Consider the following 16,377-nt stretch of genomic DNA (forward strand, 5'->3'; position numbering starts at 1 on the left):
TTTAATAATTAAAAATACCAAATTTTGTGTGAAAGATTATCATAATTTATTGTTACGTAAGTCTATTTTTTTTTAACAAACAAATTAATATATTTTTATGAAATGGTTGTCTGTATTCTTTTGTAGAAATTGCTCTTTTTTTAATTGTTTTTGAAAGAAGTATAACTCAGCCGAGCCTCCCTTCTCAATGCATCGATGTTACGCCACTGATGGCCCGGCTACAAGTCGCGCAACTTAAGCCCCGCCCCTGTACCCTTTCATAGTGAAATTACTTCTACTTATTTATCCTTCAGTAACGTCTAAAAAGGTTGGATAAGGGTTAATTTTCCTTTTATAATTTTGATAACACAAAATAAGTTTTTCAGACTTCTTAGATTTCGCGAATAACTATCAGTTTTGTTGTACGTACCTTTCAAGAACACCTGTATTATTATAATTACAATTGGAGCATTAAACATAGTAATCTTAATACTTGTCAAAAGTTTTGACAAAAACTTCAGATTGAAAGATAAAAACACGTTTTATTTTTTCCTAATACAATAAATGTTCAAAGTGTTGACCCATGTTTCTTTCACATGTGTATTCCAGAAGGATGTCTTAACACGCATTAATGTCTCGGGCGTAATGGATCTTATTGCTCCTGTAATTTTTTCTTCTAAATGGTCGACAGTATTTATTGGAATATTGTAGACCATTACTTCCACTGTGCACCACAAAAAGAAATCTAGGGGTGTCATATCACAGCTTAGGAGGGGCCAAGGATTAATCGAACCTCTCCCAATCCATTTATGGGGAGGGGCGTCGCGCCGTCCGCTAAGGACCGAGTGCAGGCGTATATTTTAAATTTTAAGAATGATATTGTGATAACCTAAACATCCCGCCTTAAATTGACATGTGAAAAAAAATTGAAAGTCTGCGAAAAATTCAAAAATTTGGCCTTGGTTGTGACCGTTTAACATAATGGAACCCACGTTATGCGTTTTTTTTTGTGGCGGAATGCGTTCAGATACAACTGGTAGACTCCAAGGTTGGCTTGACTAAGTTGTACCGGTTGAAGACACTTCTTAATGCTCAGCTACAAAAAAAAGTTGCCTAACTTTAAATGAAATCAAATTAAACGTTCTGAATCAATGCACATATTTGAATATCACAAATTGAATAAAAACAAAGAAAAATCTGAATTAAAGTAACTGGCAATCGAACTATGTATATCAATTTCATTCTAGGACACAGCAGAATTACCCACAGGGGGGCGTTGAAGCACGAGCGGAGTTTGGGGCTCCTGGTTGTGGTTGTTTTCCCACCACGACGGTGATTCTCCTATTCAAGGCCTGCATTTTTCGCGACTGCCAGATTAACGAGGAACGGCGCACTCCGCTTCCGCCACGTGTTTCCGTGTTAATTACCTCAATTCCATTTAAATGTTCAATTTCTATAACTCTGACATTAAACAACAAACCGAACAAGTGTTAAAGTTTCTTAAGAGCAATAAACAACTTTTAAATTCGCCATACACTCTCGTAAAATTTTAAACAGCAAAGAATTCTCATCTGAGAATAAGATTGGACATCAGACAATTTATATGGTGGAAACATTAATCAACAAGATATTTATGTGGTAGATATAACTAGCAAAGATTTATAAAAACATAAAGATCTGGTGTGAACTAAAACTTGTACAAATAAAAAATTACGTGAAATTAGGAAATGCAGAGCATGAAAATTTACATTCAATTTAAATTATACAACAAAGAAAATTACTGAGGCTAAAATTGTGAGATGGAGAAAAATTGCATGCGGTGAAAAAATTACAAAGGTAACAAAATTGCATTAATATTTGCCATACTTTATCAACGATTTAAACAAAGAATTTACATGGATGTTAAATTACGCCGGACTTTATCCAAGAGACTGGTTACTTAAAATAATTAGCTTTGAGAGTTTATATCGTGGGCTGTCCCCAGCTTATCCCAAACAAACACGTGATAAATAAACACAAAATGCATCCAGCGTTGAGAGAAATACGTCTCGATGATGTAATGATGATAACGATGATAACTGCCTAAGAGGAAAAATTTTAATCCCCTCAGTGCATGCTATTATGAAGTCTACCGCACTTTCACGGTCCTTTTCCCAGACTGGGACGTTAGGTTAATTTAACTGCCGTAAATGAACTATTAATAATCTTGTGTGAAGAATTAAGAAGTGTTATAATATAACACTTAAGTATAAGCATCCAGAAACCTTATTCATAACTCGATAAACAACGGACGAGTCCTGACTAAGTGAATCTCATAAAATCTTCTAGCAAGTGCTTTAGCTAAACAATCTTATGAGGGTTAAATTGTGTTTGAACCAGTTAACGATTAAAATCCTAACATGAACTGTGATTTCACAAACAATGAAACAAATTTACGCAACGTGTTGACGTCGGTTGAAAATTCGCATATTTCCGCTTAGAAAACACCAATCATTAGTTACGCTGGTTGGGGAAACTGTGGCGTCGCAATCGTTACGATTAATTTTCGCTAAACAAAGACTCTTTTCTCTAACTACCAAACCAACTAAAGGCGATGTGACGTCACGTGGCTGGTGTGCAAAGCAGACGTAAATTCATCCACTGGCTTAGTATACCATGTCTTCTTGTAGCATGAATAAAAATTTTAAATAGTTCGTTTATGGCATTTAAATCAGTCTTAATCTTAAACGTTGATCTAATTTAGAGAAAAAACCCTGAAAATTAGCATCACTTAAATTAATATCATCGTGGGGTCGAAATGGAGTGGTACTTTATGCTTATATTTTGTTTTATATTTATATGTAATTTTCAGATAGCCTAACCACTTTCCTACAGCCTAATTGTTTTTTTATAGTCTAAATTTGAACATTTGTTATTTTTATTTATTTTAATTTTGACCAATGTGCCTGTTGTGTTTATTTAGTATGTACATGTTTTGTTTTATGGATGTAATTTTGATGAACTCATTGTGGTGTCCGGAATTTCAAAAAATTTTGCAAAAAAACTTTTGAAAAATTAAAAAAACAAAAAATACTACAGGCCACATTCTTATTTATTTTTCAAATTCAAATTATTCCAATTCCAATGCGGCTTCGCAGCGTTGTTTTTTTTTTCTCTTCGCGCGAAATTTTAATTCAAACCAGGAGAACCCGGACACTACAAATTTAAGCCTTAAATACTAAATACATTTTTAGTCATTTTTTCTTCATTTATTAGCACCAAGAAATGATAATACAGATAATAGACCATTAATAATAATATTAATATTGTAACGAAATGTGATATCTAAAAAGACTGGTACTTATCTACCATAAGAATAGTAAATTCTTGTATAGTAAAAGTGAAAGCTTTTGTAGTCTTAACATATTAATACATAGCTTTGAAAATTAAAAGGTGAGTTACTGGTTTGAAACAACTCATTTAAAATTCCATCTCCGTTCTAATGCTGGGTCTTGACGTGCTTCCTTAAGGCGCATTCCCATTTACTTTTGAACGGACATAATTTGCATTCATACCATTTGATCTCCCGCTGTTCACTCGAATGATGCAACTTTGTATGCCGTTTTAAATCCCAATTTCGTTTACCTTTGTAAGGACATTCTTTACATTCATACCATTTAATATCTTGTCTATCTACATGACGTATACTCATGTGCTTACGTAAACTTCGAGGATGCTTAGTTTCAAATGTACACATTTTGCATTCATACCATTTAATATCCTTTTCTTCCAAATGTCGAATATTTATGTGTTCTTTTAAACGAAACTTTGTTTTAGCTTTGTATGAACATTTTTGACATTTATGCCATTTAATGTCTTGTTCATTTAAATGGTGATTAATTATGTGACGGTTTAAATATGATTTGTTTTTAGCTTTATATGAGCACTTGTCACATTCATACCACTTAATACTCTCCTCATCTGTATGCTTCGCATTTGTATGAAGTTTTAAAGAATATTTGTGTTTAGTTTTGAATGGACATTTTTTACATTGGAACCGTTTAATGTTATGTTCATCTAAATGGTGTTTACTTGAGTGACTTTTTAAATGTGTTTTGTTTTGAGCTTCATTTGGACACTTTTGACTTTCACACCGTTCACTGCTCTGTTGATCTGTATGTTCCAAATTTATATGAAGTTTTAACGAAGACTCATGTTCAGTTTTATATGGACACTTTATGCATTGATGCCATTGAATATCTTGTTCATTCAAATGTTGGGTAATTGTGTGTTGTTCTAAACGTTCCTGGCGTTTAGATTTGAATGTACATTTTGTGCATTCATACCATTTAATATCTGCTGCACTGAGATGGATTGCAGCCATGTGTCTTTTCAAAAGTACTTTATTTTTAGTTTGATATGGACACAGGGAGCAGGGGAGCCAATCTAATTCATCAGTGCTATGATGTTTGGAAATTCTATGTGCTTTTAAAGACCGTTCCTCCCTAAAAACTACTCCACATTCATCACATTTGTTTTTTCCTACACATTGTGCAGCATGTTCACACCATATCATAAAAAACTTTGTTTTGAAGTTACACTTTTCACAAGTGTATTTTTTGCCATGTTCTCCATTTAACAATAAATCTCTGTAGATCTTTTTATCACAATGAAACTGTACTTGGTGCTGTTTGAAAGGAATTGTCAGTTCTGTTTGGAAGTTGCAATATTTACAGCTGTAATTTTCAATAGTGGCCCTTTCACAGTTAAAAGTCGGATATGAAATAGCTTTGGAGCCTTGCCCAGATGACATTTTAGTTCGCCTAAAATTAATTACCCCGTTACCGTTTTTATTCCACCAAAATGATGAGAAAATTTTCTCACGTACCTAGTAACCAGCACTATTAACACAAAAATGCAAAAATCACCAAAATGTGGATGACGCAAGAAATTCACTTTTTAGGTTAACCAAAGTGACCCCAAAAGACCCCAGGGACGCATTGAACCAGTTTCTGTGCCCGCACTGCCCGCTATCTGCCGGTCTAAAGTGTTGTGATTCATAATGAACATGTTTAGACAACACACAATACCCATTCGGAGCAAAAATATCACTGGTGTAAATATCTTAGGACACAAAATGTACAACGAGAAAGCTTAAATAAATGTATTTAAGTGTATCATGGTTTAATTTAAGATTTAATTAATATTGTCTGGAATTTGTTAGTTTTCCTGCTGATGCAAGTTTGAAACAAAAGTGGATAATAGAACGAAACGAGAAAAATTCTACCCGTCCAAATATTCCGTTTTATGCAGCAATGATTTTATCATTCTTGAGGACAAAAGGAGATTAAAAATAGATGCCGTGCTTTCCAGTATGCATATTTTGTGAATTAAACGATCATATTGTTACGATGAACGGGTGATTAAAATCGGCGTGGGTTAAGCTCTACAATTTATTTCTTAATAACTCGAATTTACACGACTACCGCAGCGGTTATGTATAAAATAATTCCGGCGCAACTTCACTGGACTCTCTTGACTCAACTGGCTGAATAATGATCCTCGTTCCCGAAGGTGGCATTTATTAAACCCATACTTCTGCGATCGAGGTCTTTTGCGAATATCCATCCAGACTTCCATTGGCGTCGTACCGGGTATGGGTGTATTTCGTAACAATATCTTGAATTAGGGTCCATTACATAATCACCATATTCAATTTTATTTTAAAAATTTATTTCTCAATTTGGATTCATCATCGAAATAAGCAACGAAATGAATCTGATAACAGGATTAGACACAGATATTCAAAGTATTGTTTAAAAATCGGTAAGGATATTGTGATAACCCAAATTTCCCGCCTTAAATTGACACTTGAAAAGTTTGAAAGGCCCGTGAAAAAATTCAAAAATTTAAAATTTGGCCTTGGCTGTGATCGTCTAAGAAAATGGAACCTACGTTGTGTGTGTGTGTGTGTTTTTTTTTGAAAAAAGGCGGGAAGGCGTTCTTTCATACAAGTGAGCATACACTGCGTGTGAGTCGAGAGCGCAAGAAACAATAGACCAAATTTTTGGGAGGGGGCTAAAAATCGCACCCCTCTCTAGGAGGAAAATAAGCTACGACCGAGGGTGACTCGTGACTTGCCATCAGGCTGCCCGAAGGGGGCCGAATCGCATTCACTTCTCAGCTCCAAAAATCCACTATGGTTTATATATTACATCCCAAATGAATCACATTAAAATATGAAAGAAAGAGGCAACCGCGAGTTGACAGACATACACATATGGGAAAGCGAACAAGTGCAAAAACCCTACGTATATGTTTTTGAATCAATGCAAATATCTGAGTATCACAAATTTAATAGAAACAAAGGAAAATCTGAATTAAAGTAACTGGAGGCAAATACACAAGTTATTACAGGCGTGTGACGGCAAATTTAAAATTATGACAGTCAACAAGAACACAATGAAAATACCCATAAGGGTGCTGTGGCATGAGCGGAGTTTGGGACTCCGGTCGTGGCTGTTCTCCCCGGCGACGATGATTCTATCTATCACAAGTCTACCACACACCACCTCTCCATGACGAACATGCCGTGCTATCCAGGCCACTACGGTCGAAAACTCGTGGTTGGACGTCACGGCTATAAATAGCTGACAGCGTCACGTGGTCCAGACTGTTCCCCTGACTCTATATAAAGCCTGCATCCATTGTGCAGATGGCGCGATAAATCCCGGTTGCTCGACAAGGAACCGCGCCCTCCGCTTCTGCTACATGTTTCGGTGTTATTTAACCTCAATTCCATTTTAAATGTTCAATTTCAATGACTCTGATATTAACGACAATTGAACAAGTGTTAAGAGTTTTAAAAAAAGCAATAAACAACATGTAAATTCGCCATACAATCCTGTGGAATGTTAAACAACAAATAATTCTTATCTCAGATTAAAATTGGACATCAGATAATTTATACGATGGAAACATTCATCAAGAAGATATTTACAGAACAGAACTAGCAAAGATTTATAAAAGCAAAATATCTGGTGTGAAATAAACTTGGTCAAATAAAAATATTATGTGAGGTTAAAACTGCAGAGCATGAAATTTAGGTTCAATTAAAATTATACAACAAAAAAAATTACTAAGGTTGAGATTGTGAGATAGAGAAATATTGTATGAGGTGAAAAATTGCACAGTTAACAAAATTTACGAGATTAATACTTGCCACACTTTACCAACGATTCAAACAAAGAATTTACGTTATTTTAAATTATGTCCTTGATCCAAATGATCGGTTACTTGAAACAATTAGCTATAGCCCCTAGAAAACACGTAGTATCGTCACCGTGGAGCAAACCTGGCGGAAACTTAACAAAAACAAAAATTATAAACACCATTTGACAGACCGTGAAATTTAAAATGGTTTTATGTTGGATTTAAAGTTGTAGTTTATATACAAAATATGGAGTTTTAATTTGAATAAAATATAAAATTTAATCAATAAAATCTTATTTAATAATTATTAGTTATATTAATTGACAATTAAATGACTTTAAACAAAAAGAGCACGCCAAGACCACGTGACAACAACGGTTTACGCACTGTCAACTCTCTGCTGACACAATTTGGTTCCAAACCAGTGATGTAAATTTTAGCGTTGCGAGGAAATGCCTCGGTGATGTAATCAATCTCTAACGTTGCGAGGACATGCCCCACTGATGTATTCAATCTTTACGTTGCGAGGACATGCCTCAGTGACGTAATCAATCTTTAGCGTTGCGGGGACATGCCTCGGTGGTGTAATGATGATAACGATGATAACTGCCTAAGGCAAGAAATTATTTTAACCCCCTGCCAGTTCACGGTATGAATTAGTTAATTTAACAGCCGTAAATGAACTATTAGCAAGCTTGTGTGAAGAATTAAGAAGTGTTATTGGGAATTCAAATTAATTTTAGCGCGCTTCGAACAGCTGGTCTGTGACGTCACATCCAGGGAACTGAGTACACGGTAACATTGGGCCAACGTCGTTTTACCGGTTTTGTGTTGCAAATTCGTGTTTTATTTTGAGTGAATAGTATTGTTCTTCGTGTATTTAACTTTTTATGCAATAGTGCAATATATACTTATTTGAACAGATAAGTGACTATTCCATAATAACGAGAACAAATTGTTTTCAACCAACATGTTTTTAGGTTAGCAAATCTAAAAATTGAGGTTCTTAATTTTATCAATAACAAGTTGATCGAAAGCTATGAGTATAATTTCACACATCCAGGTCTTTAAAGAAATTACAAAATTGAATTTTACCATTTTTGTTTTGCGATAACCGATAACTGTAAAGTAAAAACCAGAGCCATAAATAACACCCCTTGTCCTTCAGCAGTAGGTAATAGTAACGTTATTATACCTTGCAGATGTTTTTGCAAAAATTTGAACGTTTGGCGAAAAAACTGAAAGCGGATTCGTACGCTACAAGTATAGGAGTATATTTTTGTATAATATTCAAAACATTTTAAAATATAGTGCATTAAAATGACGTCATCAAATTGTTGGTGGGGATGATTAACATAATTTTGCGTAGCATTTAACCATCTACAATAGTCTATAAGATATTTGTAATATACATACAAAATTTGACAACAATTGGTCCAGCAGTTTTGGTGATTATGTGGACAGACAAACAGAGGATATGAAACGTCCAGAATATTATTAAAATGGCCATTCATGACTCGATTACTATACTTCCTTAGTTTAAGCAATAGTTTAAACAAAAATAGTTCGACGCCACTGTCCCTCTTCAATGAGCATAAATGTATGACCAGTTTATTTGCGATTTTCTGATATGAAATGTGCAATTTTTGCGATGTCGTCAACGCGCATAATTTTTATTTCGCTGTTGTAAATTTACAGTTCACGTTCTTAACTCTTCGTGCTTTTAGCGCAACGTTATGACAATAATTAACGATACTATAGTTCTGGATGATTTTACCGGAGTTATGATATTATTATTAGATTTAAAATAGTTCGTTTATGGCATTTAAACTAATCTTAATCTTAAACGTTGATCCACTTTAGAGAAAACCTTGAGAATTAGCATCAAGTAAATTAATATCATCATGGGATCGAAATGGAGAAGTACTTTATGCTTATATTTTGTTTTATATTTATGTGTTATTTTCGGACAGCCTAACCACTTTCCTACAGCCTAACTACAGTCTAAAATTTTAACAATTGTTATTTTTATTTTATTAGTTTGATTTTGACCATGTGTCCCTGTTGTGTTTACTTAGTATGTACATATTTTGTTTTAACGATGTAATTTTGACGAACTCATTGTGGTGTCCTGAATTTGAAATTTAAATTTCGCGCTGAAAAAAAAACTACAAGACTATTCGCACTCGTAGCACAATTTTTGTAATGCACAGCAGGTACATTTTTAGAAAGTCACTCACTTCCTGTTTTTAGAAACGTCACTTCTTGTTTAATTCAAACCAGGCGAACCTGGACACTACAAATTTATCCCCTAAATACTAAATACATTTTTAGTCATTTTTTTCTTCATTTATTAGCAACAAGAAGTAATAATACAGATAATCATATATCTAATACTACTATATTGCTAACTCATCAGAAGTAACATAGAAACGGTGTTCACGGATAGAGAGAGACAGAAGATGTTGTTTTCTATCTATCAGAGTACCCAGGGTCTGTGCGCATGTACACAAAATAGAAGCGAAAGTACGAAACGTCAAAACGCATCCAATCACGCTATCGACTACAAATCAAGCAAGTACGAGTGTATGCGCAGTACTGTTTAGTACCACAGAGAGACAGAGAGGTCCGATATATTGCTCTGCCGTTATGTTTTCGGACTCTTGAGGCCAGTTAGCAATATAGTACTATTAGATATATGCAGATAATAGACAAATAATAATAATAATAGTAATATTGTAACGAATAGTGAATTCTTGTATATTAAAAATGAAAGCTTTTGTAGTCTTATCATATTAATACATAACTTTGTAAATGAAAAGGGGAATTACTGGTTTTGAAACAACTCATTTAAAATGCCATCCCCGTTCTGATGTTGTGTGTTGACGTGCTTCCTTAAGGCGGAGTCCCATTTACTTTTGAATGGACATAATTTGCATTCATACCATTTGATCTCCCGCTGTTCACCTGAATGATACGACATTGTATGTCGTTTTAAATCCGCATTTCGTTTGCCTCTGTAAGGACATTCTTTACATTCAAGCCATTTAATGTCCTGTCTATCTACATGGCGTATACTCATGTGGTCACGTAAACTTCGAGGATACTTAGTTTCAAATGTACACATTTTGCATTCGTACCACTTAATATCCTTTTCTTCCAAATGTCGAACATTTATGTGTTCTTTTAAACGAAAACTTGTTTTAGCTTTGTATGAACATTTTTGACATTTATACCATTTCATGTCTTGTTCATTTAAATGTTGACTAACTATGTGACGTTTTAAATGTGATTTTTCTTTACCTTTATATGGGCATTTTTCACATTCATACCACTTAATATTCTTCTCATCTGTATGCTTTGCATTTGTATGAAGTTTTAAAGAATATGTGTGTTTAGTTTTGAATGGGCATTTTTTACATTGGTGCCATTTAATGTCATGTTCTTCTAAATGGTGTTTACTTGAGTGACTTTTTAATTGTGTATTGTTTTGAGCTTCATTTGGACACTTTTGACTTTCACACCATTCATTACTCTGTTGATCTGTATGTTTCAAATTTATATGAAGTTCTAAGGAAGACTCAAGTTCAGTTTTATATGGGCATTTTATGCATTGATGCCATTCAGTATCTTGTTGATTCAAATGTTGGGTAATTGTGTGTTGTTCTAAACGTTCTGGTCGTTTAGTTTTGAATGTACATTTTGTGCATTCATACCATTTAATATCTGTTGTATTGTGATGGACTGAACCCATGTGTCTTTTCAAAAGTATTTTATGTTTAGTTTGATATGGACACACAGAGCACAAGTACCAATGTATTTCATCAGCGCTAAGATGTTTGGAAATTCTATGTGTTTTTAAAGACTCTAGATACCTAAAAACTACTCCACACTCATCACATTTGTAACACCGACGATTTCCTTTCTTTCCTACACATTGGGTACGATGTTCACCCCACCTCATGAAAAGCGTTGTTTTGATATTACAATTGTCACAAGTATATGTTTTGAAGCCATGTTCTGCAATTAACACTACATCTCTGTGGCTCATTTTATCGCTGTGGGACTCTTCTAAGTGCTGTTTGATAAGAATTGTCATTGCCGTATGGAAGTTGCAATATTTGCAGTAGTAATTTTCAATAGTGGCCCTTTCACAGTTAAAAGTCGTGCGTGAAAACGTTTTGGAATCTTCCACAGTCGACATTTTAGTTCGCCTACAATTAATTACTTTGTTATCATTTTAACAGACCACTAAAAATATGTGTATTTTTTTCGCTTACCGTTTTATTAAAAACTATTGCAAATTCACTTTTTGGTTAACCAAGAAGTGTCAATGATAAAGATCAATGTCAAATACTCCTAGCTTATACAACACATCATACAATAATGATTCCAAATACAGTACATCTGTATTAGTGGTATGTTTCAGAAAAATTAAAATTATATGAACCATGGAGGTGTAATGAGAGGAGGGAAGATAGAATGAAAAAATTTGCTGCTTGTTTTTAGCAGAACTTCCCTCGCTCCTGAAGTACAATGAAACATATCCAGCATTTTCGAAAAATTATAAAATTTGATTTTGCGCATTTTATATTTTTTATGAGAATCCCTATAAGTTGAAATAAACATATGTAAATATGTAATCCTAAAGTAAATATAAAGAAGCATGCTATGCGTATGTTTCAAATAAGTTTTTAATTTACAAAATTTTATGGTGACGTCAATCATCACTTTTGCAAGAGCACGTATTTCAACTTAGGGTAGTGCAGTAATATTAATAATAAAGTATTATATCCCCCCTCCCAAAATTTTGGGAAAAATGCAAGAGTTCATTCGATTTTGCAGTTCTTGATTGTGGTAACCAATTTAAATCAAAACTTTTCGCGCTGAAATTAATTAACAGCGGCGCGAAATTACACTTGAATAATTTGAATTTGAAAAAAAAAAAAATTCAATCACAAAAAGAAATTGTTAAACATAGGCAACCAAATGTGCACGTTGGGTTTAATGTTTAATGCACGTTGGGGTTGATGCATGTAGTGCCCCAGGCACCAGGGTAGTTTCATTAGGTAGCACGTTTTAGTTAGAGGGCGGCTTGGTGGGGATAGAGGGCGGCTTGGTAGACAGAAGCAGCATGTCGACGCGTCAGTCGGAATGTGTTTTTGTGCGTGTGAACGTGTGGTAAGAGCTAGTTTAAATTGGTTGGTTTGGTAGTTAATAAAATGGGAGGAAGCCTTTGTTTAACGACAATCAATCGTAACCAACGTCACTCAGTTGTCCCCAACCTGCGCGGCTAATCCTTGCGGCCTTTTTAATCGGAAACTTGCGGACTTCCGTTCAACGCGAAATACTTGCTGTAAATTTGTTTTATTGTTTGTAAATTCACCAATCAAGTTAGTTTTTCTTAATCGTCAACTAGTGCAAACACAATTTAATAATCAGGATTATTTAAATAAACTACGTGCTAGAAGATTTCATGAAATTCACTTAGTTCGGAAAACACCTTGTTGTTTAATTACGAATAGGTTTTTGGATGCATATACGTAAGTGTTACATTATAACACTTTTTAATTCTTCACACAAGATTGCTAATAGTTCATTTACGGCAGTTAAACAAGTTCATTATACTGCGAACTGGCGGGGGTTATAATAATGTCTTCCCTTAGGCGGTTATCATCGTTATTATCGTCGTTATCTTGATTACTTCATCAATGCATGCCCCCACGACGCTACAGATTAATTACAACATCGAGGCTTGCCATCACAACGCTACAGATTGATTACTTCATGGCAGTGGCGGCTCCTCGGGGTGGGCAGGGTGGGCAATGCCCACCCTATTTGATTGTTTACGATACGAAGTAAAATATTGATTTTTTCTTTTTTAAATTATTTTATATGTATACACAAATAATTATCGTCTAAAACATCATTTAAGCCAACGGATTTTCTTCATTACATCTCGCAGTTTCCGCAACTGAGAAATTGCAGTTGCAAAAGAGTGTGTCAGATCTCGGCGTTCATGTGTGGATGGGCTAGTCCACCCTGGTCCATCCTCTTGATTATAAGCAACGACATACATTCGGTTTTCTATGTACGTGATTGAGAGTAAAGAATTCGAAACGCACGTCTTTGCATATCCGTGTTTTCTTGCTTCAACGTATATCCCAAACGCTGCAGAATCGGATCTCTGATATTCGATTCAAGGATTCAATAAATTAATTTCGATTTTTTTACTTCTTTTGTATTGTAAAAGTATAGAGATAATTATTTTTATTACTCCATTGAAATATGGGTAAGGTGGTAAGGAAAATAATGTTATGCGAAAATTCTTTAATAATATTGTTATAAAAAAGAGCAACACCATAACAATTAATAAATAAATACTTTTTCATATCCAATGAAAATTTGTAATAACCATATTCTTGTATTATGACACCGTGTAAACTTTATAATAAATTATAAATTTGAAAATCCGAATAACCAATGATGAGAATAAGTAATACATTTATTATTGCAGTACGTATGAGACATGTGTATTTTTTTATTATTACATATGCATTTTTGTTTCATAAATATAACTGTAGCAGAGTCAACAAAAGTTAAATATACGCTTAATTTATTATTTAATTCAGACTGTCCGCACAGGTTTGTTACGCGTTCGCTCTAGGATGGGTGGGCAAATCCACCCTGAAAATCGGAAGCACTCGGCATGGTTCGTCCTCGTCGGAGACACGACTCAATTGAATTCAGTCAGATCAGAAACTGCATTCTGGATAGTGCATTTAATTATAAAATGTAGCTTATTCAAATTACCAAACGGTTAGGCGGGTACCAAAGTAGATAATTTTTACCATTTTTTTTTAATGGCAAGTCCGACTGTAAGCTGTGCAAATAATATTAGAGAGGTGGTAAAGAACGTATTAAAGACACTGAGTTTTTGTTTTTAATAAATAAATTCAGTAGCATGGAACTTCATGTTTATGAATTATTTGTTTATAAAATAAGATCATGTCCCGAAATGAAACAATTAGTCATCACAAACTCTCGTGGCAGTAATAAAGGTTTTAATCAAAATTCGAACAATAAATATTGCCTATTGGCTGATCGGTAGTGAAACAACAAACAAAACTGTTCAAATTGTCTGTTATTTAACATAAAATTAAATTACGAACACTTTAGAATTCCACAAGAAGAGCGATATAAAATATATCGCTACTGCTTTACAAAAACATGACCAATCTGAATAAACGAAAATTACTTGCAAAACGAAGTGAAACTATAGAAAATTCTCTTAAATTCGACGTTTATTCGATATGATAATTTTCTTGGTTACACAAAAACATACATTTCAGGGACAAGATGAGTCGCAAATTTCTCTTAAAGTAAATTCGATGATAAATTTAAAAATGTTTTGGAGGAGTCTTTGGTAGTTAGTGGTCTTTCTAAAACCGGTCAGAACGATTATTTTAGAATTATTTTTATTTTATTTATTATTGTTAACTTTGTTAGTATTTTGAGAATTTATTTTTTTGTTTCATTTGGCATTTTTAATTTTGCTTTTACAATAATTTTCCAAATTGTTGCTTTTTCCAAGTGTAGCTTATTTTAAAGGTTTAAAAGTTAACGTTTTCTCGTCATGTTATTTCAAAATCTTTACATGTTGGAATAATTATTTGAGTTTATAGTTCTAGAAACTCCTGACAAATCCATTTATGTGCTGAACTTTTTTTTGCTCCTCTTTCCTCTTCTAGCAAGAATCTTCGACGTTCTCGTTGGTTCTTGCTGAACTACATTGCAAGTAATATTTATAAAATAATATATATATGTAATATACTTACATAAAATATTTGTTATATTATATTGATTGACAAGCAGCACCAAAACAAAAACACGTTCTCACAAAGATGATTAATTATATATATATATTTTTTTTTTTCATACATGTTATAACCTACCTATAATGCTTTGTCCACCCATCAAAAATTACCACGAGCCGCCACTGCTTCATGGAGGTTTGTCCTCGCAACGTTAGAGATTAATAACATCAACGAGGCTTATGCCTCCCACCGTTAAAATATACATCATCGAGGCAATTCCTCGCAACTAAAAAAAAGTTATATCACCGAGACGCTTTTTCCCTCGAAGTGATGATTGGATATTTTTATGTTTGTTTATTATGTGTTTTGTGGGGGTAACCAGTTCGCAGTATTTTAAACTCTCAAAGTAAATTGTTTTTTTTTAGTAACTAATCACTTAGATCATGACATAATTTACCATAATGTAAACTCTATGTTTCAATCGTTGAAAAAGTGTGGCAAATATGAATCTCATGTAAATTTTGTTAACTCTGCAAATTTTCACCTCATACAATATTTCTCAATCTCACAGTTTTAACTTCAGTAATTTTCTTTGTTGTGTAATTTTCATTGAACGTAAATTTCATGCTCTGCAGTTTTAACCTCACATAATATTGTTATTTGCACAAGTTTATTTCACACCAGATCTTTTGTTTTATAAATCTCTGCTAGTTTTGTTTTGTAAATATTTTGTTGATGAATGTTTCCACCGTATAAATTATCTGAGGTCCAATTTTAGTCTCACATAAGAATTATTTGTTGTTTAAAATTTCACAAGATTGTATGGCGAATTTAAATGTTGTTTATTGCTCTTTTGAAACTTTAGCACTTGTTCAGTTGTTGTTAATATCAGAGTTATAAGAGATTGAACATTTAAAATGGAACTGAGGTTAAATAACACAGAAAATGTGGCAGAAGCGAAGTGTGGTTCCTAGTCGAGCTGGCGTGATCTTATCGCGTCGCCTGCACAAAAGGTACAGGTTTGGATAGATTCAGGGGCGGTTGCGATGTTGTAGTGCTGTCGACTTCTGTCCTTAGTCGAGACCTAACTGCGGATCTGCGATCGTAATGGCCTAGTTTCGGACGGCATGTTCGTCATGGAGATGTGCTGTGTGGGTAGGCTTGCGATAGATAGAATCACCGTCGAGGGGGGAGAACAGCCCCGATCGGTAGCCCCAAACTCCGCTTGTGCTAGAACGCCCCAGGGGTACTTTTATTGTGCTCCTGTTAACTGCCGTAACTTTAAATTTGACGCCACACACCCTTAATAACTTGTGTATTTGCATCCAGTTACTTGAATACAGCTTTTGCTTTGTTTTTATTAAATTTGTGATATTCAAATATTTGCATT

At 34.1% G+C, this 16,377-nt stretch overlaps 2 protein-coding genes across 3 annotated transcripts; both read right to left on the reverse strand.

Moving 5' to 3' along the window:
* Positions 1-3,241: 3,241 nt before the first annotated feature.
* LOC135125626 (zinc finger Y-chromosomal protein 1-like) lies at positions 3,242-4,973 on the reverse strand. Its single transcript, XM_064051270.1, has 2 exons — positions 4,847-4,973; positions 3,242-4,781 (listed from the first exon to the last, which is right to left on the reverse strand). The coding sequence occupies exon 2, from the start codon at positions 4,769-4,771 to the stop codon at positions 3,458-3,460; it is 1,314 nt and encodes a 437-aa protein (XP_063907340.1). The 5' UTR covers positions 4,772-4,781; positions 4,847-4,973; the 3' UTR covers positions 3,242-3,457.
* A 4,524-nt stretch (positions 4,974-9,497) lies between these two features.
* Positions 9,498-11,522, reverse strand: LOC135125627 (zinc finger Y-chromosomal protein-like). Of its 2 annotated transcripts, none has more exons than XM_064051271.1 (2): positions 11,451-11,522; positions 9,498-11,384 (listed from the first exon to the last, which is right to left on the reverse strand). In XM_064051271.1, exon 2 carries the CDS (start codon positions 11,372-11,374, stop codon positions 9,998-10,000), a length of 1,377 nt encoding a protein of 458 aa, XP_063907341.1. In that variant the 5' UTR covers positions 11,375-11,384; positions 11,451-11,522; the 3' UTR covers positions 9,498-9,997. The 2 variants fall into 2 exon arrangements, with proteins under 2 accessions (XP_063907341.1, XP_063907342.1); XM_064051272.1 differs by having other exon boundaries at positions 9,498-11,397; positions 11,451-11,496.
* Between the last annotated feature and the right edge of the window lie 4,855 nt (positions 11,523-16,377).

The sequence above is a fragment of the Zophobas morio genome, unplaced genomic scaffold (genome assembly GCF_036711695.1).
Source record: "Zophobas morio isolate AGI-343-1 ecotype UQ-CSIRO unplaced genomic scaffold, CSIRO_AGI_Zmor_V1 ptg000009l, whole genome shotgun sequence".
NCBI lineage: Eukaryota > Metazoa > Arthropoda > Insecta > Coleoptera > Tenebrionidae > Zophobas > Zophobas morio.